The 22,229-nt window shown below is 43.8% G+C and overlaps 1 protein-coding gene across 3 annotated transcripts in view; it reads right to left on the bottom strand.

Moving 5' to 3' along the window:
• Positions 1-11,398: 11,398 nt before the first annotated feature.
• HLF (HLF transcription factor, PAR bZIP family member) overlaps positions 11,399-22,229 on the bottom strand; it is a 59,923-nt gene continuing 49,092 nt past the window's right edge. For 2 of the 3 annotated variants that reach the window (XM_511894.7, XM_063799876.1), the window contains exons 3-4: positions 21,037-21,257; positions 11,399-15,802 (exon numbers count right to left, since the gene is read on the bottom strand). In XM_511894.7, coding sequence (XP_511894.2) covers positions 15,587-15,802; positions 21,037-21,257 — 437 coding nt within the window. In that variant the 3' untranslated portion in view covers positions 11,399-15,586. Of the gene's footprint in view, positions 15,806-21,036; positions 21,258-22,229 lie in introns of all 3 variants that reach the window. The other variant, XM_009432865.4, reaches the window with a different exon arrangement.

Genomic DNA, 22,229 nt, shown 5'->3' with positions numbered 1-22,229 from the left:
TACTTAAAGACTGCTTAGGCCTAGAAGACAACAGACTGAAGCAATGAGGCTTTTTGTGCCTCCATATTTCCACCTGCAAAACAAGAATCAGATCATCTTTGCCCTTAGGATCCTCCGTAGAAAATAGCCAAAGAGGAGACAGGGTGCTATGTTGAACAGCCTGGCCTGGGGAGCAGGCGGTGGCTGGGATTGTATTTAGCTGTGTAACACTTGGCAGGTCACTTTCCTTCTCTAGACCCCAAGGCTCTCATCTAGAAAATGAAGAGATTCACGATGGAATATATCAAAAGCATCCTCTGACCCAAACATTATCCTGTGATCCTTACAGTGCCTTGGGGAAGGTTTCTGAGAATGGGTAATGGGCTTCCTGCTCGCATAGACACTTTAATGAACGGGCGTCACAACTGTGGCGTGGTTACAGGGTCATGGTCAGGGGGCCAGGATGTCTGGGGTCCTGTCTGGGCTTTTTCTATTTTCATCTATCTGCCTGGGCCCTCAAATCTTCATCCTCACTTCACCTATAGTCATTTCCACCTCCCATCCAAATGCACCCACTCCTACCCCCTCCTCCACCACTGCTGCACACAGGGGAGAAAAGTAAGAAGGGAGGGAGCAGAGGGAAGAGGGAGAAACAGAGAAGGAGGGAGATAGAGAGGGGTGAGGGGAGAGGGAGGGGGAGAGAGAGAAAAAAAGAGGGAGGGAGTGGAGGAGTAAGGTAGAGAGAGAGTGAGAGAAACAATGACAGAGATGGAGACAGAATGAGAGATGAGAGGAAGGGAGAGAGTGGGAGAATGAGAGAGAGCGGGGAGGGAGAGAAGGAGAGGGGGAGGGGAAAAAGAGGGAGAGAGCGAGCGAGAGAGAGAGAAAAAGAATGAAAGATTGAGAGAGAGAGAATGACCAGCTCGGTACACAAATAGCTCAAATCCAAGGTTCCCACTGAGAACCCTGAGGCTGGGGGACGTCTCCCCTGTGTCTCCTCTTTTAAATGATGTTTCCTCTATTTCTGAGATTCATCTTCATTCAAAAGAAAGAAAGGCACTTTCGTCTTCTAAGGGCTCCTTTTCATGAAGCCTTTCTTGTGTCAGCTTCCCTCTGTAGTTCTGGGGAGGCTGCAAGGGGGATGGGGCCTGAGAGAAGGGTGAAGGAGTTTCTGCAATGCTGCCCAGGGAAGAGGCGGATGGGCTGGAGACAGGGAGGGGCATCGCAGGACAGGCACAGAAAGCTTGTCAAAGCACACTCATTTTTTGGCTTCAAAGCTATGAACAGAAAAGTTAGCAAGAGGAGAATAAGGTTACAGGTGGGGGAGGCTCATTTTAGGAAAGGCAGCCCTATCTCAGATGGAATCAACTGAGCTCTGGCTTCTCCCTCCCAAATCACAGGGAGTGGGTGGAGGAGCACCAGGAGGCAGGCTGGGGAGTCAGTGAACTGTCAGAGGCATTTACTTCTTTCAATGTATTCAAAATTAATTAATTATAGCTGAGGACATTGGGGTATATTTACAGGTGGTTGAGATGGCACACATGAGGTCTTCCCAGCCCATACTCCCTTGGGGATTTGGGATGTCAAAACACTCAGCAGCACAGACCTCCCAGCTCCCCTCTGGCCCTGGGTAAGGTTTGCCATCACCAAATCTGTCTCCTTGTTTATTGTACCCTGAGTCCCTCACAGGGTTGCTGAAAGGGCCAAAATGAAAAACAGATGAGGGACTGTTAAGCTGTACAACGGTGTTCAGACGTGGTGGGATCCTGATCCCATGGGCAGGAATCATTTTTCCTTCCCTGAGTGCATCGTCTTCACAGGCAAAGTTCATGAGGGACCCTCCTTTTTCTTTCCTTCCTCTCACCCCCTTCCCAGGCCACAGGATGCTGCACAGAGGAGGGACAGAAATGACGACTGGGGAAGAAACCTGGATTAGAGCTGGGCCTTGTGACTCATGCTGGAGTCCATTGTATCTACTTCCAAGGAAAATCACACAGTGCTCAATTGGCTGTGGATGTGGGGTCAACTAACGGGCACTGCCTTCCAGTCTTTTATACCCTGGGACTCATTTTCAGTAGTGGCTTCAGAATTTCTACATAGAAGTGACTCAAGAGCTGCAGTCTATTTAAGGGATAGAAGGTGCCGCCACAGGAATTGGAAGCCATGTTAGCAAAGCAAGGATCCTGGTTTTACTTGAGTATGTGCAAATTTGGGGTGGCTTTTGGAAACGAGTGGTGATCATGCAGTACAAAAGTTCATGATGCTTGCACTATCAATTTACCTTGGGGACGGAAGATAAAGATGTGATGAGGATTGTTTGGGGGCAAGATTGATGTCATGGCACGAGATCAGATGGGAAGTTTGCAAACCTAGGATAGAATCCAGTCTCCAACAGCAACTATTCGACTTCTCATCTTGAAATAAGGATAGTAGATGAGAGATTATCTAAGACTCCTTTCTTAATCCATCTTCTGCCTCTAGTAGGTCAGGATAGAAACCTTACAAGTAAATCTAGCCTAAGGGACAAAAGCCCCAAATGGTGTCATTGTGTTTTGTCATGTCCCTTGTGTTATTCATTTAATTTTCAAAGGTCAGAGAGAGAACACTAATCCTGAGCCACTTCCTTCAAGAGGCTCCTTATCCATCTCCTGCAAGGTCCAGGGAGAAGAGAGGGGATTGGGCAGTACAAAGGAAGAAACTCATCCTTGCTGAATGTCTACTATTCCAGGCCTCCAGATGCTTCATATTTCTTATCTTGCCAAGCACAAACAATATTAAGATGGCACTAATGACTCTGAGTTCAGAAAGATTAAGTATAATGTTACCAGCTAAAAAGGACTTCTCCATAGTGGACACTCCATAAATATCTGTTTCTGAAATAAATGGATGCCAGAGACAGGGTTCGAACCCAGTTTTAATTCAACTCCAAAGCCTGTGCTATTCACACTGCATCCTCAAGCCCAACTTGGAAAGGAAGATGGTGATTGAACTTCTTCAAAGGCTGCCCATCTTTGGCAAGCTTTGTCCAAAATGTCATTCAGGAGAAACGCTTTTGAGACCTTGCACCAAATAATCAGTGATGACTTCAGTTCCCCACTCCACTGACGAAGCATTCTGCAAGGCACATTGGTTGATTCAAACAAAAGGAAATTTAAAAAGCAAGTATGTTGTGGCACCTGTGGTTGTGTTACAGTAGGTAATTAGTGAGACATGAGCAGGGCAGAAGAGGACCCGCCTCCCCCACCCCCACCACCGGGACTGTCAGGCAACCATCAGGTGTTGGTCAGGCAGTTGTTAAACTGTCTCTCTAAAATAATAATTGGCCTCAGCCAGCACAAGGAAAAGGCCAGCCTCCCAACAGATAAAAACACCTGAAACTGGTGATCAGCAGCTTCCCTATGCGGTCTCAGGAGTTGGGCGAGTGGGCTCAAGCATGTGCGCTAAGAGGCAAAATGGTGGCATTTAACTGGCATATGACCTTCTTCTAGGAACACTTGACTGATAAGGGAAGAAGGCCTCAAGTGAGCATGCATACAACTTCAGAAAACACTGATCGTGTGGCTCCTCCCAAGTGCTGGCAGGCCACTGTGCATGTGGACAGCCCACCCCAAGGGAAGAATCAGGGGAGAAGGGTGCACTCCACCCCCCTGGGAAGCATGCTGATGTATAAAACCCCAAGGCAAAGGTCAAACCACACACTTGAATCTCTCAAGTGGCCTGCTTGGCCCTCTTCCAAGTGTACCTTACTTCCTTTCGTCCCTACTCTAAACCCCCCCCCCCTTTTTTTTTTTGAAACAAAGTCTTGCTCTTGTCCCCCAGGGCTGGAGTGCAATGGTGCAATCTCGGCTCACCGCAACCTCTGCCTCCTGGGTTCAAGCGATTCTCCTGCCTCAGCCTCCCGTCTGATTTAAACTTTTTAATAACCTTTCACTCCTGCTGTAAAACTTGCTTCCGTCTCTCCCTCTGCCTTATGACCCTTGGTCGAATTCTTTTTTTTGAGGAGGCAAGAATTGAGGTTGCTGCAGACCCATAAGGATTCGCTGCTGCTAACATACTTTGGTGCTGCGTGACTCGGATATGTTTCCTAGTGCTAACAGTTGCAAGAGATAGAAGCCTACTCAAAGTAGCCTAAAAAAAGGTGGGGCGGGAAAGGGTAATTATAATGCTAGATATTGTTTAGAATTCAAGGGAAGCGCAACAGTTAGACATCAGGAAGGGCAAGAATCAAGGAAATCCAAGGACTTTGAAGGATTGCAAGGACATGTACTAATCTGCCATTCATTCCTCCACTGACTCATTTTGCTCCTCTGCGGTTTGTTGTTGTTGTTGTTGTTTTATGTTTTTTGTTTTTTGAGACAAAATTTTGCTCTTGTTGCCCAGGCTGGAGTGCAATGGAGCAGTCTCAGCTCACTGCAACCTCCGCCTCCCAAGTTCAAGGGATTCTCCTGCCTCAGCCTCCCAAATAGCTGGGATTACAGGTGCCCACCACCACGCCCAGCTAATTTTTTGTATTATTATTATTTTTTTTTGAGATGAAGTTTCACTCTTGTTGCCCAGGCTGGAGTGCAATGATGCAATCTCGGCTCACTGCAACCTCTGCCTCCTACATTCAAGCGATTCTCCTGCCTCAGCCTCCCAAGTAACTGGGATTACAGGTACCCAACATCACGCCCAGCTAATTTTTGTATATTTAGTAGAGACGGGCTTTCACCGTGTTGACCAGGCTGGTCTTGAACTTCTGACCTCAGGTGGTCTGCCTGCCTTGGCCTCCCAAAGTGCTGGGATTACAGGAGTGAGCCACTGCACTCTGTGTTGTTTAGGGGAGAACTTTGCAATCTGCAATGTGCATAGGAATCATCTGGAGATCTTGTTAAAATAGAGATTGTGATTCAGGAGTCTAAGATAGGACCAAAGAGTCTACGCTCCTGCAAAGCTTCCAGCTGATATTGATGCTGCTAATTTGTGGACAACATTTGGAGAAGAACTTTGATCATGAGTTCATAAGCTCCAATTGTAATCACCTGGAGAAAAAATTTTAAACTATGCCTGGGTTCCACCCCCTTCCCCATTCCCACCCCTCCCATTTTGATTCAGTTGAATGGAAATATGACCTGGTATCAGGATTTTTTTTAAAGTTTACCAGGTGATTCTAATGAGCAGCAAAGTTTGAGAGCCACTATCTTAGATATCAGCTGATTCAATGGAGTGGCTCCTCTGGGGCCAGGTGTCCCTCCTAGTCAGGCAGCTGTGGATGGAGGCAGGGCTGAAATTATGAACACATCAGCCACACTCAGGAATATATAGGACAGGTGGTCAAACAGGAAGCAGAAGTGGGCAGGTAGGCAAGGATCAGCACGTCTGGAACAGGAAGGGGCTTGAAGTCCAAGTAACTTGGGTTCAAATCCTGGCATTACCATTTCCCTAGTTATATGCTTTGCTCCAGGAATTCTGATTTCAGAACTCTTTGAGCTTTGATTTCTTTAACGGAAAGATGAAGCCTACAATTCCTGGCCCATATTTCTCTCACCCAGAGAGTATAGAGTAGAATAAACCAAGAGAGCTTTCTAAGGAAAATGGGCTGGCGTTCCACACCAGAGCCTGCAAATTCAACGAGTCACAGGGTGGTGCCAGGCATGGGTGTTTTTGCAGACTCTTGAGAGGATTCTTATGTGCATCCCTGACCGTGAACCATAGATCGACTGAGATCATGGAACTTAGAGCTGTCCTTGACCCCTTCTACTAAACCCTGCAGGCTAAACCTTCCTAGATAGCTCTGAATCTATGCACCCACCTCATCCCTAGAGACTTACTCAGAGACTAAAGTAGAAATCTCCCTCACTCTTCCTAATTCTTTGCAATCCATCTTCCTCTTAACTGCCAGTATAATATTTTAAACATAGAAACCTGCTCATGTCATTCTCCTGGTCAGGCTAAAGTCCAAAGGCCTTAGAGCAGCATGCAAGGAATTTCATGGTCTGGTCATACCTCATTTTTTACCGCTCACCTTATACCCTTTGCACCAACCATGCTGTCGCCTGTGGGAGTGTTCTGTTCTCTTCTCTTACCTCTGTGTTGCCACCTGGGATATCCCTCTCCATCTCTTCCTGACAAGCTCCTGCTTATCTTCACTCACTTCAACCATCACCTTCTTTCTGGGGACTCCCCAGACCCATCCTGTGCCCCATCAGAGCTTATGGGAGGCGTGAGGCCAATTCTATTTTAGGGGCTATAAGGGACATTTCAAAAGATATAGAAATGCCAGAAGAAAGTTACAAAAAAAGTTGTCATTCTATCTTTAGGAATATGTATATTCACTTGGAAACAAATCAAACATTCTAATTTGAGCCCCTTCAAAAATGTTAGAACTGGCCAAATAACCCTTCTGCTCTTTTACCTCCATCAGCCCCACTCTAATGCCCTGCTTTAAGTCAGCAGGACACACATCTAGTGCTGCATAAAGTATATCCAAGGGATATGTTTACATAGGTAAGTCTTAAGGGAATTTCTAGGTCCTCAAATTCTATACGTATTTTTTCTTAATATTGACCTGCCTGAGAAAGTGGTTGTTGATGAGGCCTCACGCTGGTTGTTGTTTTTTTTTTTTTCCTTTCCTCTCCTTTTACAATCACATTTCCCTCGTTTTACAAAACACAGGTATACTTCCTACCCATGCTAAATCTTACTCTAGCTCTGGGCTCCAGTTCCAGGCATAAAAATGTCTGTGGCACCAGACAAAGGGACAACAAGGAAGTTTGTTGTCTGTGAAGTCTTTTTCTTTATCAGTTATCCACAACCACTCCTATCCATCTTCCTAGATTTGTAGTCCTGTTAAAATTTTATTTTTCATGGATAATAATTATTTAAAATTTTACTATAGACATGGTTTTGATCATGCATATGCTAGTAATGAAGGTAACCATAACCCATACCTAAAGATAAAAAATTTATGAGCCTTGTTTTATTTTCTTTGAAAATAAAAATAAGAATCTCAGTCTATAGCTGTTGTTTTATGACTGAGAAATATGATGGAGGGACAATATAAGACTTTCAGGCATAAAAATATATTACATAAGAAACAAACTCAGTGAGGAAACACAATGTAAATAATTATTTCAATTAAAAAAAAGTGGTGTACAAATTCCAACTCTATTTTTCAAATGGATGTTGGTTGGTAGTAAATCACTAGGGTTTTAATAGTTCATCAGATATATTAAAAAGAGTCATGTAGTAGCTTATTTTTAAATGCCAGTACTTAGAGCAGCTATTACGTCCTTTGCAACTATTTAAACTTGTGATTAAAAAAATTTTAGTTGTCAACTTTATAATGTGCAATGTGGATTCATGGTTTAAAAAGAATTTTTGGGAGCATGTGAGCAAAAAAACTGAAAGACCAGTGCTCTAAGAAATGGTAGGCCTCATCTTGAAGCGAGTACCTGAATAACTGGGGCTGGGGATGAAGGGGGCACTGAGTGGCCAGGGAGAGAATTTGGATCCGGGAGAGGATAATGAGTAGAAAAGCTGATCTGGAAGTAGAGGCTGCTTCCCCTGTGATATGGTTTGGCTGTGTCTCCACCCAAATCTTGTCTTGAATTGTAGCTCCCACAATCCCGTGTCATGGGAGGGACCTGGTGAGAGGTAATTGAATCATGGGGGCAGGTTTTTCTCGTGCTGTTCTTGTGATAGTGAATAAGTATCACAAGATCTGATGGTTTTATAAGGGGCAGTTCCCCTGCACATACTCTCTCACCTGCTGCCATGTAAGATGTGCCTTTGCTCCTCCTTCACCTTCTGCTAGGATTGTGAGGCCTCCCCACCCATGTGGAACTGTGAGTCCATCAAACCTCTTTTTCTTTATGCATTACCCAGTCTCAGGTATTTCTTCATAGCAGCACAAAAATGGACTAATACACCCTGAGAGCAATTGAACAATTCTGGACAGTGTTCAAACGCAGGATAAATGGAGGGAAGAGGTAGGCAGTGATGTTCTGAAGATCCAACCCAGTAGGCTTAGCCTAACCAGGGTGGGAGGTCTGTCCAGAAGGTGGACAAACCTCAAAGTCAGGTATGTGAGGGGTGATGAGCCTAGATTACAGTTGGGAACCTGGCAAAGATGTCAAGACCTCAAATTAAGGACACTGGGCTTCAGAAGAAGGTCCTCATATTAGGGTTAGGCTAATCAGCAGTTAGGCCATGCAACAAGAAACCCCAGTATCTCAATGGTTTAATACAGAGAGGCTTTTTCCTTCCTCGTGTAACAGTTTGATGACTTAGTGTCATGCCAGACCCCTATTAATCTCAACAGGGAAGGAACCATGTTTGAGAGGCTGAAGAAGAAACCCAGAGCTAGCAAATGAGATATAAATTATTATTAGAGGAAATTTACACGTAGGGATGGTCCAGTGGCAGTGGGCCAGACAGAACTACAACCACTTGCAAATAGTATGTAGTTTATAAAATAGCATTTCCACTTCGCACCCTCCCCTTAACAACCTCCACCTGACAACCTTCATTTAACCCGAAACAGAGGACTATGATCCCCTGTATGGCTCGTGGTCCTTGGGACAGGCTGGGGGTTCAGATGTTCATCACAGATAAAGAATGAACCTCCAGGCTGGCCACTCCCAGATTCCTGAGCTTGGAACTCTGAACACACATTCAGCTGTGTCTGCCATACAGGGTCATTCTCAGAGTATGCTGAAGTTATTGCTGTCAGGTGCGTTTGCCATATACTCAGGGACCTGGGTCCCTTCCTTCTTAGTCTCCATCTTCTCCAGGAGCCAGAAAAAAAGGAGAGAGAGAGCATCAGGTGGCACTGTTTATGGGCCTTTCATGGACGTGACACCTGGGGTTACTTCTGCTTGTGTTCCTTTGGACAGAATTCAGTTGAATGGTCATACTAGAGGTAAGGGAGTCTGGAAAAAGTGGTCTACTTGAATGTCCAGAAGGTAAATAAATAGGTTTGGTAAACTCCTGATGTTTCCCACCCCTGTCAAACTCTGGGGTCAGGCTTTGGTCTGGGTTAAAAATGCTGATTACCTAATTTCCATAAGCCTGTTTCTTTATCTGCAAAACAGGGATAATAATAGTACCTGTTTTGTAGTGTGAGGATTAAATGAGATGTGGAAGGCACAGGTTTAGGACTCAGTAACTGTTATCTCTCTATACCATTTCCAGGCATTGTGCCAGGCTTTGCAGGATAAAAAGAAGTTAGAGACAGGGACTTTGGATCCCAGTCCTCCCTGACTCAAAACCCAGAGAGGCAGAGGATGCTTGCCACCTTTGACTAGTCCTATCTCCTCCAAAGGGTCCTTTTGATTTATTAGCAAGAAGCCATCTTCTGACCACAAAGACAAGATTTCAAAGTTCTCACCCAGTTCCTAGCTAAAGATGTCCAAAGAGACTTCTAAGCCAATGATTTTCAACAAGGAAATTGAAGTTGTATGCTTTGAAGAGAGGGGCTTGATTGGGTGGCATCTTATGCTTAAGTGTGCATGGAAGAGCCATCCTACATGCAGCATGCGATGGGCCCCCAGGGACTGAGGACTTGTGTATGACTGGGAGTCTACGCAGCTTGGCTTCATATCAGTTCTTGCCATCTCGGATCCAAATGCTCTCCAGGCATGAAGTCATTTCCTCCAAGAGATTTGAAGATGCCCCAGAAGAATCTTAGGCTAAGGTCACTATTCTTAAGCTAAGGTCACTATTCTTATTCCTCTGAGAAAGGTGAAAGGTGGGTTGGGTGCAGTGGCTCACGCCTGTAATCCCAGCACTTTAGGAGGTCGAGGTGGGCGAATCACGAGGTCAAGAGAGCGAGACCATCCTGGCCAACACGGTGAAACCCTGCCTCTACTAAAAATACAAAACTTAGCTGGGCATGGTGGCACGTGCCTGTAGTCCCAGCTACTTGGGAGGCTGAGGCAGGAGTCGCTTGAACCCAGGAGGCTGAGGTTGCAGTGAGCTGAGATCACGCCACTGCACTCCAGCCTGGTAACAGAGTGAGACTCCACCTCAACAACAACAACAACAAAAAGGTGAAAGGTGTTTGATGGATGAAAATAGAGCTGAACCCTAACTTGTAACCACTCAATTTTAACTAGAGGTTGTCACCAAGTAAGAGATGCCCATCGACCTTGTGCACAAAGCTGGCGCTAGTCTATGAACTGTTGGTGAAGTCACACTATGAAACGTCTCTAACAGTCTACCACCCATTCCCATACCATCAGCCATCCTGCTCTGGCATATGAGCAGGGGAATTCTTTTCCGTCCTCTCTGAAGGAACAAATAGTCTGAAATATTGAATTGGAAAAATGCTCAAGGCATCCATTCTACTCCTGTGGGCCCCATGTAGTTATCTGTTGAAGGCCTCGGATGTGCCAGAGACAATTCATTTGTTGTCATTAGTTCCCCCCACAACCCTCAGAAGTGAGTATACCTTCATTTCACAGACGAGATTATGTTCAAAACTGTTTAGAAGCTGCTCAAGGTCACATACCCACTAGGTGACAGATTTGAATCCAGAATTGTACTCCTCAACACAGAGCCCCCTTCTCACTATGCCGGAGATGCTGAGTTTCTTGGCCTGGGCTGCAGCCCCACACAGCCGGTTTTGAGCTCCCCAGGTGAATCTACTGGGCTCCCTGGGCTGAGAACCACTGCTCTACATCAGCCTTCTTATATGAATCAGGGGTTTTATTCTGCCTTGCATCACAGGTTCCTTTAGGGAAGTAAAAAAAAAAAAAAAAAAAAAAAAAGCTACAAGTCTTCTCTACAGCAAAATAAATGTGTTTATACATAAAAAGTTGCATACAATTTCAGATAATTATGGCATCTCTGAAGCCTCTGCGTGGATCCCCCAAGGGTCATGAACTTGAATTAAGAGCCAAGTCTATAAATCCTTGACACCAATTACTTGGCTGCACATGGAAGTTGGCTGGGATCAGTTTAAAAATTCAGATTTCTGGGCCCCATCCAAGAACTACTGATTCAGAATCTCTGGATTTATACTCCTAGATGTTGCTGAATTATTCTTTATATATTAGAGAACAAGACAGTCTGTGGATTGGCTTTTGGGAACCACCCCTCTAAATAATGCCCACTCCAGGGATCAGAATTCATCTCAGCCACTTTTACCTCTGTAACATTAGGTAAGCTACGTGACTCTCCTAACTTTCCATTTTGTCTTCTGTAAATGGGGATAATAATTGTCCCTACCTCATAGAGCTAATATGGAATAAAATATTCCATCTAAGTGTTTAGCACAGTGTCTGGCACATAACTACCCAATAAATGTTAATTTATTACTAATTATATAGTATTATCATTTTATTATCTAGGTAGTAATCTCTACAAATGGTCTCTTTGCTACCGAGGTGGGAACAGAATACCATTGCTAGCCAACTGTTAATAAAAATACATGAAAGAAAGGAAAAAATTCAAAGTTTATTCAACATTAAGAATAACAGACAGATAAAGGTTTGGACTTAACAGCATAAATACCACCAATATCATGGTGTACAATTAAACTAACCTCATGTCAACTTGTACCTGTTTAACAGATGCGATCTTTGTGGTGTTGCCAAAAGGATAATGGATTATTGTTATGTTTGGTAAGGTGCTCAAAATTAAAGACTTTATGTCGACTTATTCACACACATACACACACACATGCACACACACACACACACACACACACACACACTTACACTTAGCCTCCTGCAAAATGTATTGACTTTAGTTGCTATATCCGATTCGGATAAGGCTTTGCTCATTTTTTAAATGACATTATTAATTGCAGAAAAAACCTGGAGGAGACCTTGGCCTTGCCAGTGGGGGTACCTAGGAGCAGAAGGTGATCGCCACCTGGAGGGCAGAACACTTAGTCTCAGACACCTGCAGGGTGCTGAGACCCCAGTGCTAAATCCAGATCTCCAATTGCCATCACACATAGGCAAGCAGGCCTGGTCCCATGCCTTGGGATCGCTCTAATTGACAGTGATAAAGATTGAGTTTTCCTTAAAGGAAGAATAGGGTAAAATGAGATAAACTACTAGAAAAACCAAAGAATAGCTTTGCATTTCACAGAATGTCTATTGTTTTACACTGGGGGCAGTGGGGAGGGTGCCACTGATAATTCTTGCTTCTTCCGAAAACAGACCCTAGACATCTGAATGTACATTTGGAATTACTGTGAGTTCCCCACCAAACCAGTGGGTTAGAAGGAACCTCTAGTACAGGTCTAGTACAGGTTTCCACCCACCCCACTGTGGAATCCCATCTGTACTCTCCTCAAAGGGTCCTTCTGCTTTGAGGGATGGGTCCGTGGAGGCCTGTTGCATTTGAAGACAAAAGGCCTATCACAGTCTTGCCTAATGTGGTATTTGAATGGTTCAAAGTGGCCACTTCCTGAAGAGAAAGAAGTAATGATCTACAGCCCTCGCCTCAACAAACTACCTCCTTAAGGCAGCACCAGCAGAAAGATAGGCTGGTCAATTTTTGCCTTTCTTTGCCAAGTCTAGTTAAAAGAAACAACAATGTGACCTCATCAGGAGGTCCTAAGCTGTTCCTTCCAAATCATGTCTAGATGATGTCAGTATGATATGATTTGGATTCATTGTTAATGGCCAAATAATTAATCTCTGAAAGATGCTTAGGATGAAAAGGTGAAAAATGACAAAGGGACTCTCATAATAGCTGCAGTGTGCAGACATGTGTCTGACTCCGGTTGACCCAAATCACTCAGAGTCAAGCCATGGCCTCCCGCTCCACGAAGCAGATCTGCCTTGTTTGCTAGTTAACTGCCCTGGATGGAGAGGCAGCCAGTCCAGAGGGAGTGTTCGTGTGTGTGTATCATCGTGACAATGACCTACATATAAGGCACCTGTACAGACTCCAAAGTGTTTAAATTTGTAAGACGAGGTAGGTTTCTGAAACCTCTCCTGGCACACAAGAGAATACATTTTATTAGAATCTTTTTATTTTTTTCTGCAGAAAACATTTGAGATGCTCATTTGATATAAACATCTAATTCCAAGAAAGACCAGTGCTCAAATATAGTTTTTTCAGCTACCATTTGATACGGCCATAAATTTGGATGGTCCATGTTACAATCCTTCCACAATTCTCCACTTAAAGACATCATTTTTCTATGTTTTTAATGACTATTGCCATCTAACAATTCTACAATTCGCCTCTTTGCCTGTAAAAAGGCCAACTCTACGTCCACTTGTGTCTCATATTGATATCTTTTATTTAGCTCTGCTTAAGATTGCAAAAGTTTTTGATTTTATTATTCACCTGAACAATGTATTGCAATTCCAATACACCCCCATCTCTTGCTGTTATCTACAGCTTGTGACAAAATGAACACCTTGTAGAAATATCCTACTCGTTGGGTTTCCCAAGTCTATGACACTATGAGAGAAGCATTGCTGATGGATTGACGAGGAGACCACCAGATCATTAAAGGATTAGATACTCTGAAGGCAGGAAACTAGAAAATCCCATTGATGAAAGGATATTTTAATCTAGCATAAAATGTTTCTTTGTCGTAACAGCAGAATTTCTTGACATTTTACAACTTAATGAAACAAAAGAACAATCATCTTTAAAGTCAAACATCTATCAAATTATAAACCAAACACATAGCACCGATATCAACCTCATAAAACGTGCGGGCCCGCAGGGTAGAAAAGAACTGTCTGGGGCACTGGCAGCAACGTGCCATTCCAGGAACTCAGAATTTCGAAGTGAACATTTTTGTGGCAGATGCTTTTCCTAAAAAACACGGTATCATCCAATAAATATTTGACTAAAATCCATTTTGTGCTTTTGGGTGACGTTAACTGACTTCTTTCTGAGGCCTAATAAGAAACAAGAAAGCTCCTTGTGTATTTTAGAGCAGGATTCGTCATCAAAAGCCTCGATACTGTCATAAAATTTTAATTTAAAGCAGAAAACATGCTGATGTGTCAGTGATAGGGCTTAAAATATTAAAGACTTCAAAAACCCCCAAGCGCTTCTTCTCTGTACAACATTGGTGAATATATATCTTTGCTATATAATTTTAAAACATGGAATAGTTTTCCTCTCCTCTTTTCTATATATAATATATGTCTTCCAAAATACATTGTCAGTATTTATATCTGAAAAATACTGTACAAAAAAGAACTTCCTATAATTACTCTGTATAAACATTAAACGATTTAATAATCTCTCCTTTTGGTCTATAGTAAACATTTAAATTGATTGGATTAACCACAGTTTGTGACAACACCATCCCCTTCTGAGATACACCAGTGTCTTTTACATTCATTTTTCAGAAGTCCACTTTATAAGAGCACATACGTTCAAAAGCAAACAGAGAATAAGAAACATAAGCTTCAGAATCATTAATTTATGAGGCATTCAAAAATGACACCACTAGGAAAAAGGGCCTTAGAAAACATCAACTTATTAACTTAATCAACTGATTTTCTTTTTAAAAACAACAAAGTATAATTCACAAAAATATATATATTACCAAAAAATGGGAAAACTGAATCTTAAGTAACTGTTTTGAATATCAAGAGGGATATGGAAAAAGTTAACTAGAAAAGTGGGGGCGAGGCAGGGTGTGAGGGAAGGGGAACAACAAAACCGAACACATCAATGTCAAAGGCAAATCCAAGACGCAGTTTTTGGCTCATGTACTGATAAATTAACCCCTCATCCTTAGACCTCCCATTTCCCTCTGCTTCCTTGTCCTAGGGAATAGTCTGGCCATGCTCAAATGCATTACTTTACTTTTTGTTTTTTAAAAGACAGTGAAATTCTTAGGTAGGGAAAATATCCTACGTCCACTAGTAATACTCAGGCAGCATGCTCTAGCGTACAATAGGATTATTGCTTTAGGTACAGACAGTGCAAAAACACACTCTGTGTTCTATTAATAGTACTCTTACTTATCTGGGGTTGGTAGAATTAAAAGGAAACTTAGTAGATAGCAGTAAGTAAATATGGGATCTAATAAATCTAAACAGCACTTTAATTTGAAGACGATTATCACCAAAACTGAAAGTAAGAGGAAAGCAACTTATAAAGGACTAGAGCTGCGGAGTAGTGCTAAGTTATTGTGTGCACCTCATTAGCATGGTCACTTACGGACTAAACAGAAACAAGAGCTTGTACTCTTAAAAACTGAGATCCACTATTTTACCAGGGCCCTTTTTAGTGAATCCAAGCAGAGAGTCCTGGAAGAGTAGGTAAGCTCGAACATGAAGCAAAGCTGAGGAGGCAGGAGTGAAGGAGGGAGGGGATGGGAGACCCGCGAGAGGGCTCCTCAGTCTAGTAAAGACATGGCACCTTTCTTTGTTGGAATTAAAAGACGATGAGAGGGCTACCTTAAAATGGCAAGAGCAAAGGAACACGCACACGCACATACCGCTGACCACACACATGAGCACAAGCACATATACACGCACACACACACAGATGCACACCAAAATGGGAGTCAGTTGTGTTTATGCCTCTGGTAAAGTGCTGATGTCAGAAAGGTTGGTTTGGGTGTGGTGCTATCAGACAGGAAACAAACTGTCCATCTATTCCAAAGCCAGCCTGCAAAAATGCCATCCTACAGGGGCCCGTGCCTGGCCTCATACTTGGCAAGTATGTTCTTGCATTTGCCCAGCTCCTTCCTCAAGTCAGCCACCTCCTGGCGGAGGGCCGAGTTCTCCTTCTCCAGGAACGAGGCCCGGATGGCGATCTGGTTCTCTTTCAGCCTCCGGGCGTCGCGGGAGCGCTTGGCTGCCATGTTGTTCTTTCTGCGCCTTGCCCAGTACTTGTCATCCTGCTCATTAGTTACAGAAGGGAAAAAGAAACAAGATATTAGATTTCAGCAAAGCCCAGTGCCAGCCAGGGCACGGGCAGGCTCCAGGATTGTGCAGAGGTGCCAGCCCGGGTTTCTTAGCTTGTGTCTCCTTCCTTTACAGTTTCTGCATGTCTGAGAGCGTGGCCCATGAGCCACACTTCCTTCTTGGAGCAAGGACCCACCGATCTGTCCCAACAGGCTCCTACTCTTTGCCCAGCAGAGGTGTGCTCAATGAAGCAGAGATCAGAGGCTGGATGAAAGCAGGTGGCTCACCTCACCCTTAAATTACATTTCAACTTTCTTTACTCTCCCTGCTCAACATTTTAAGAACCCTTTTCCCTCAAGGGCACTCATATGCTTTTTTGGGTATGAGTTGGTACAAAAATTTTAGAAGGCAATTTGGCAATATCTATCAACTATTTAAATGGATATACTATTGATCTAGCACTCCACTTCCAGGATTTTGTCCTGTAGCAATCTTCATACATGTGCACGTACACACAAGCATAAACTGTTCACTGCAGCATTATGTGCAGTAGAAAAAATAAGGAAAAACTATGCATAGGAGATTTAACAACCACGTTATGATGCAGTCATACAAAGGGATACTTGGCAGCTGTTAAAAATAATGACCCACCTGCACCAGAAAGATGTTCATATGATATGCCACTATGTGGGTGGAAACAATGACAGTTTACACACAAATATGTATGGTCTCATCCCAGTTTGATTAAAAATCATATATTCATAGAAAGAGGCGCAAAAAGATTTATACTAATCTATAAAGGTGGAGCCTCTAGAAGGGGGATTGGCAGAGGCAAAGACGTAAGACTTTCTACCTTTTATATTATTCTGAACTATTACAATATCATATAATAGATACATACACTTTGGTAGTTAAAAATAGAAATTAAAAAAAAAAATCTTCAACCTGCCGCTAATCAATGTACTCATATTGGTGGCCAGAATTTACATAATTTACTCTAATTTCTTGTTTAACCATTCTCTAGGCCTTAATTAGCCTGAGTAATATTTTACTGTGGTCAGTGTAAAAACAATCCTTCCTTCCCTGCCCTCCACCCCCACTGCTGCCTCCCTGACAGAAAGGAAAAACTTCTTAAGAAGACTAAGAAACAGGGATCTTCTTTTAGATCTTCCCAATTCATTGATGGTGGCACCTGGTAAATTTTGCAACTCCCCTTTTCAAACAATTTGCAACGGCAAATCCCTCAGTCCTAGCAATGCTACTACCTGCAGTTACATGCCACCCAGAATAAATGCGTCAGGCCAGTGCTTGCCCCCCTCAGAATTCCAAGGGGCAGTTGGCATTGAAGGAGGTCACATGGGTTGGGGCCAAGGCTGCAAGGAAAGTCTAAGGTCAGCGGTCCACCCCCAAAACTGCCCATTACCCTCAACAGGCATTTGCCCTGCACAAATACAGAAAGTGTGGGATAGAAACTGTGTAGATACCTCCTATCTGCCATCCACAAACTAGTACTATCATCTTAAATAAAGCACCCCCAGCTTTTTATACATTTCATAACAATATGCAACAGGGTAAAAAAACGATGTTCAAAATAGATGATACCAGAATTCTTCTGGGTAAGAGGGAGGAGGCTGCTCTTTGAAGAATACCTGGGTGAGCAAGCTAGGGCAGGTGTGCAATGGTTGTTGGCCGAATTTGTTGTCTGTGCTTCTGAAAGCAAGCAGGGGAGCTGGAGGCAGGGGAGAGGCTGGGAGGAGTCAGGCGAGTCAATGACGTCATGGTGGTGAGGGGGCCCAAAGTGATGAAGCCTCCAGTTAACAACAGTGGTGAAGCCTCCAGTTCTGATGGAAGTTATTTGTGTTTTGATAGAAGCCTGGGTTCCACTCCCTTCACAGTATCAGTAAATCTATACCCAACAATGTGCCTGGGAGTGTGGTTTCCAAGAGCACTCAAAAGAGGACTTGATTTAGGATGTATCAGAGTCTGCACATGGGGGAACAGGAGCCCAGGAGGCGAAGGGGTACATAAGAACAAGCCCCTGGAACACTGTAGAAACTGCATGTATGTGATGGGGGAGGAATGGGGGGTCCCACCATAGGCCACAGGCTTGATGTGGTGTAAGACAATTCTGACCAGGTCTTAAAGACCAGGGAGTCACCAGCTGACTTCAGGGTAACAACCAACTTCTCTCTAACTTATTAGAGCTCTTCTCACTTCTAAAGTGCTCTCATTTCCCAGCCTCACCTGTCCACACATGCAGATGAGCCAGCCAAGGTGTGGAATGCAAAACAAACCTTTCAGGTGGGAGGGAGGGGAGCTGGGAACCGGGTCAAGAAGAGGATACAGAAGGCAGGAATGACGAAAGCAGTGTCCTGGACTAGAAAAACCAGCTCGCCTCCCTTTGTTATCGCAGAATGGTTGCGGGCGGGGGGGAAGCGGGATTTTGAGCGGGGCTGATAAACTTGGCACTCCATCCTCTGCCCCCTTTCCCTCTCCCAGTTGCTGATGCCATCTGGCTACCCAGTTACCTCCATGCAACAAGGGACCCACTTAGCCCTGCCCCACCCAACAGATCAACACTCCCTGTTTCTCACCAGACTACAAGTTCCATGAAGGCAGGAACAGTATCAGTATTGGCTCACCTCGGTATTCCCAGCCCCTGATACATGGTTAGAGGGTTGGCACACACTAGCATTTGAAAAAATTCATCAAGTGAATGAATGGACCGTTAAAAGCATTTAAAAAATCAAGGTAATTAAATGGATTTTCAGCTAGGTACCCCAGCATGTCAACCTCAATTCTCCCTTCTTTCTCCAGCGCATGCATGCTAACCCTAATGATTGGCTCAAGAGAGGAAGTTCAGGCAGCTACAGGGAAGATCATTTTTAGTGGGGCCATTTCACTGAACTGGTTTACTTGTCCAATGCTGGGGGCCAGAAACACCTTCTCCTCCATCTACCCTTAGCTCAGACCTTTCTGCCGGAAGGAGAAACATGTTACAGCTCTGCTTCCTGCTTTATATTAGCTCATGGTCTTTAGTTTGAGACTTCATCCACAACTAAAAAATATCCAAGGACACCTGGCAGGACAATGTTCCTGCCCATTCCCCACCTGCTTTGTGGAAAGGTCAGGCCTGACCATGACAGCAGCAATATGTGTAATTCCAGCACAGATGGTTTTTGTCTGGCCTCTTTGTTGCCAAGGTTACCTGGGTTATTAACTAATCTTGCTCTTTGATAAATCTGGAGACTTTGTGAAAGTCTGGCTGGAAGTTCTGTCTATTACTCATAGCAGCATCCTTTCAAACTACCCTCCATTCAAGAGAAAATCCACGTTGAACAGGATCCCTGGCTTTAGTTTAAGATACGAGGCTTTAAAATACACAAAAAAGCCCGGGCACGGTGGCTTACACCTGTAATCCCAGCACTTTGGGAGACCGAGGTGGGCAGATCACAAGGTCAGGAGATCGAGACCATCCTGGCGAACACGGTGAAATCCCGTCTCTACTAAAAATACAAAAAATTAGCCGGGCGTGGTGGCGTGCGCCTGTAGTCTCAGTTACTCAGGAGGCTGAGGCAGGAGGATGGCGTGAACCGGGGAGGCGGAGCTTGCAGTGAGCTGAGATCGTGCCACTGCACTCCAGCCTGGGCAACAGAGTGCGACTCCATCTCAAAAAAAAAAAAAAAAAAAAAACCACCATTAAAAATTGGATCACTAAGAAGACAAGACTAGGAAAGGCATCTCATTGAAATAAGGTACCTAATTGCCCAAGACCTGAGCCCATGGTGCCCCTTTTCTACCCCATCTCAGTCTAACCATCAATGTCCTGACTAGTTTAGATTTTCTGGTGTTTTTACCATGTGATTTCCTTTTTTGATTCTCAGGGTGACAGCCATTGATTTGTCACCCATGGGCCCCCGTTATAGCCCTTGTCAGGGCCAACATGCTGCTGTGACCTTTTGGGAAGCAAGACAACCTGGGAGCCAGGCTAAGCCTTTTTCTAACAGGTAGTGATCCGCTGACTTCAGCTTTCCATTTTCTGCATTTCCTCAACTGCAAAGTGGTAATTGTGGACAAATGAATCTCTAAGGTCCCCTTCAGCCCTGATGTTTTCCTATTCTGCATCAATTAAGGTAATCTCAGGAATGTCGATGACAGCAGTGATTTAAATTTGCCAGGTACTTCTGCTTCCAGCATTTTTTCTAGCTACGTAAAGCAGGAACAACTGGTCTAAGCCAGTTCAGACGTTGTCTCAAATTCCTATTTCCCAGCCTAGGAGTGTCTCTAAATAGGAACAATAGTTAGGTTTGAGAGATGGGGGGCAGACAGTAGAAAAGGGCTAATTATGCCTGGTTCCAAGGCCTTGACTACGTAATAATCATATCTCTAGTACCCACATGATTGGAAAGAAGCATGAAAGTTCTAAGCAATGGTTAATAAGAAATGGTTCTATTTTGGCATTAGCAGACATGGCATAATTTTGGAAAGAATTTTCATCCTAAGATGTCATTATTGTGTCTGGTTAATTTTGTTTTAAGCTGTATTTGACTTCCAAGGTAAATCTATTTCCCTTTATAAATAAGGTGTCCCTTCAACACTGCAGAGAAAACCTACTTAGAATTAATCTAGCGGTGAGATATTCAAGTGATCGTTACTTAAGATACAAAGTGAACAGTACATATAAATGGTGTCAGGGAACTACCAGTTTCCTTCACAAAATCCCACCCTGGTCATCCAAGGTTGGCAATATGGAGGAAGGTCCTATCTCTGGCTGTTATTCCTCGCAGCCTACAGGGAAATGGCAGCAGCAAATTATCAAAAATTTTCTAAAAGGAAGGTAACCCTTCGAGGGCGATGAGGTTCAGATGCCCTTCTCAAATGATTTTCTTTCTCTTCTCAACCTTGAAAGATGTGGGGTTTAATTTTATTAGACTTTTGTCGGTTTCCATGCAGATAGGAGCAGGTTTGCTTCCTTCATGGGTTTAAAATCACTCCAACATTTTACTGCTTCTCCTTGTTTCTGTTCAGCATCAAGACATAAAAGTGCATTTCAAAAAATACCCAGAGAGGAAACAACTGGCCTAGAAGTCACATGCCAAGAAACAGGATCAGAAATCAGAAATCCTTCATGCAGTAGCTTCTGGGATCATCCTGGGGTCACCCTTTTAATCTGCCTGTGGATCCCACTCTCCATTTGCCCAAAGACTGATTACCAGTTCCAATTTACCTTCAGGTCATCAGGGATGAAGACTTTGCGAGCTTTCTTGATCATGGGCTGTGGCTTCAGTTCTTCCTCAGAGAACTTGCGTTTGCGAGGGTCAAACATTTCCTGGCCAGGGATGCTGGAAAGGGCAAGATCTGCTGGGTCTGGCTCATAACCCACTGGGACCTGGATGGTGTCAGGATCAATGGGACTCGGTGTATTGCGGTTTGCTGGCAACAGCTGACCTGGAACAACACAGGAGTTTTAATTCATGAACACCCTAGAGAGACCCAGTAGGCAGCTACTTAATGGTGCTCTGAGATGAGTGGTAAGAGTCTTCAGCTCACTTATATATGATGCTAACATGATTTATCTTACTCATCCGCACTGCATTTCTGAGAACACAGCAGGTTGAGTATGACTTGACTCACGTCACATCAGGCAAAACAGAAACCCACATACACATGTTCAAAAACTAGAGAAGGAGAAGCCCAATTTAAAAATACACATTCATTCTTTCCTATCACACAGCGATGTGCCAGGCACTCTGCAAGATGCAATGAACAGAACTACGTAATTTTCACCTTGAGGGTGGTTTCCAGGTGAGTCAGGGAGACAGACCAATAACTAGCCAGTTAGGGGAGAGTATAGATGTTGGGATGGAAGTAATTCTCATGTGCTTCCACAGTGTGAGGAAATGGTACGTAACACAAAGGAGGTTAGGGAGCATTTCCTAGAGATGACTCTTGGTACAGCCGCATCTTGAGACAAAGAGTAATTAGCAAAAAAAAGGGTATTCTAGGTGCCAAGACAAGACAGAGGTTTGCATTTTTGCAGAATCACGTATAGTCTTGGGTAGCTGTCACATTGAATCAGAAGAAAACAGAGTGGGGAGAGGTGCAAGCACAAGAGATGTGGCCAAGAAGGTGGGCAGTGGGGATATGATTTTGAACAATCCAAATGTCACTGAGAGATGCTGAGCAGTGAAGTGACAAACAGCTGATGTTTGGAAAGAAGAATCAGGCAGCATGATGAACGGATTGCATGAGCCACGGCTGCAGACTGATGAGATGCAAGGCTGTTGTGATAAACAGTGTACACATTAACGGTAGCAATGGAGATAGTGAGAAGGAGATTAGTTCAAGAAATATTTAACAAATTAGAAAGAACATAATAGAGACAATCTAACTTCCACTTGAGGGTCCTACAGGCAAAAC

This window comes from Pan troglodytes, chromosome 19 (genome assembly GCF_028858775.2).
Source record: "Pan troglodytes isolate AG18354 chromosome 19, NHGRI_mPanTro3-v2.0_pri, whole genome shotgun sequence".
Classification (NCBI taxonomy): Eukaryota; Metazoa; Chordata; class Mammalia; order Primates; family Hominidae; genus Pan; species Pan troglodytes.
The sequence above is the reverse complement of the archived record's forward strand: the minus strand, read 5'-3'. Positions and strand labels throughout refer to the sequence as shown.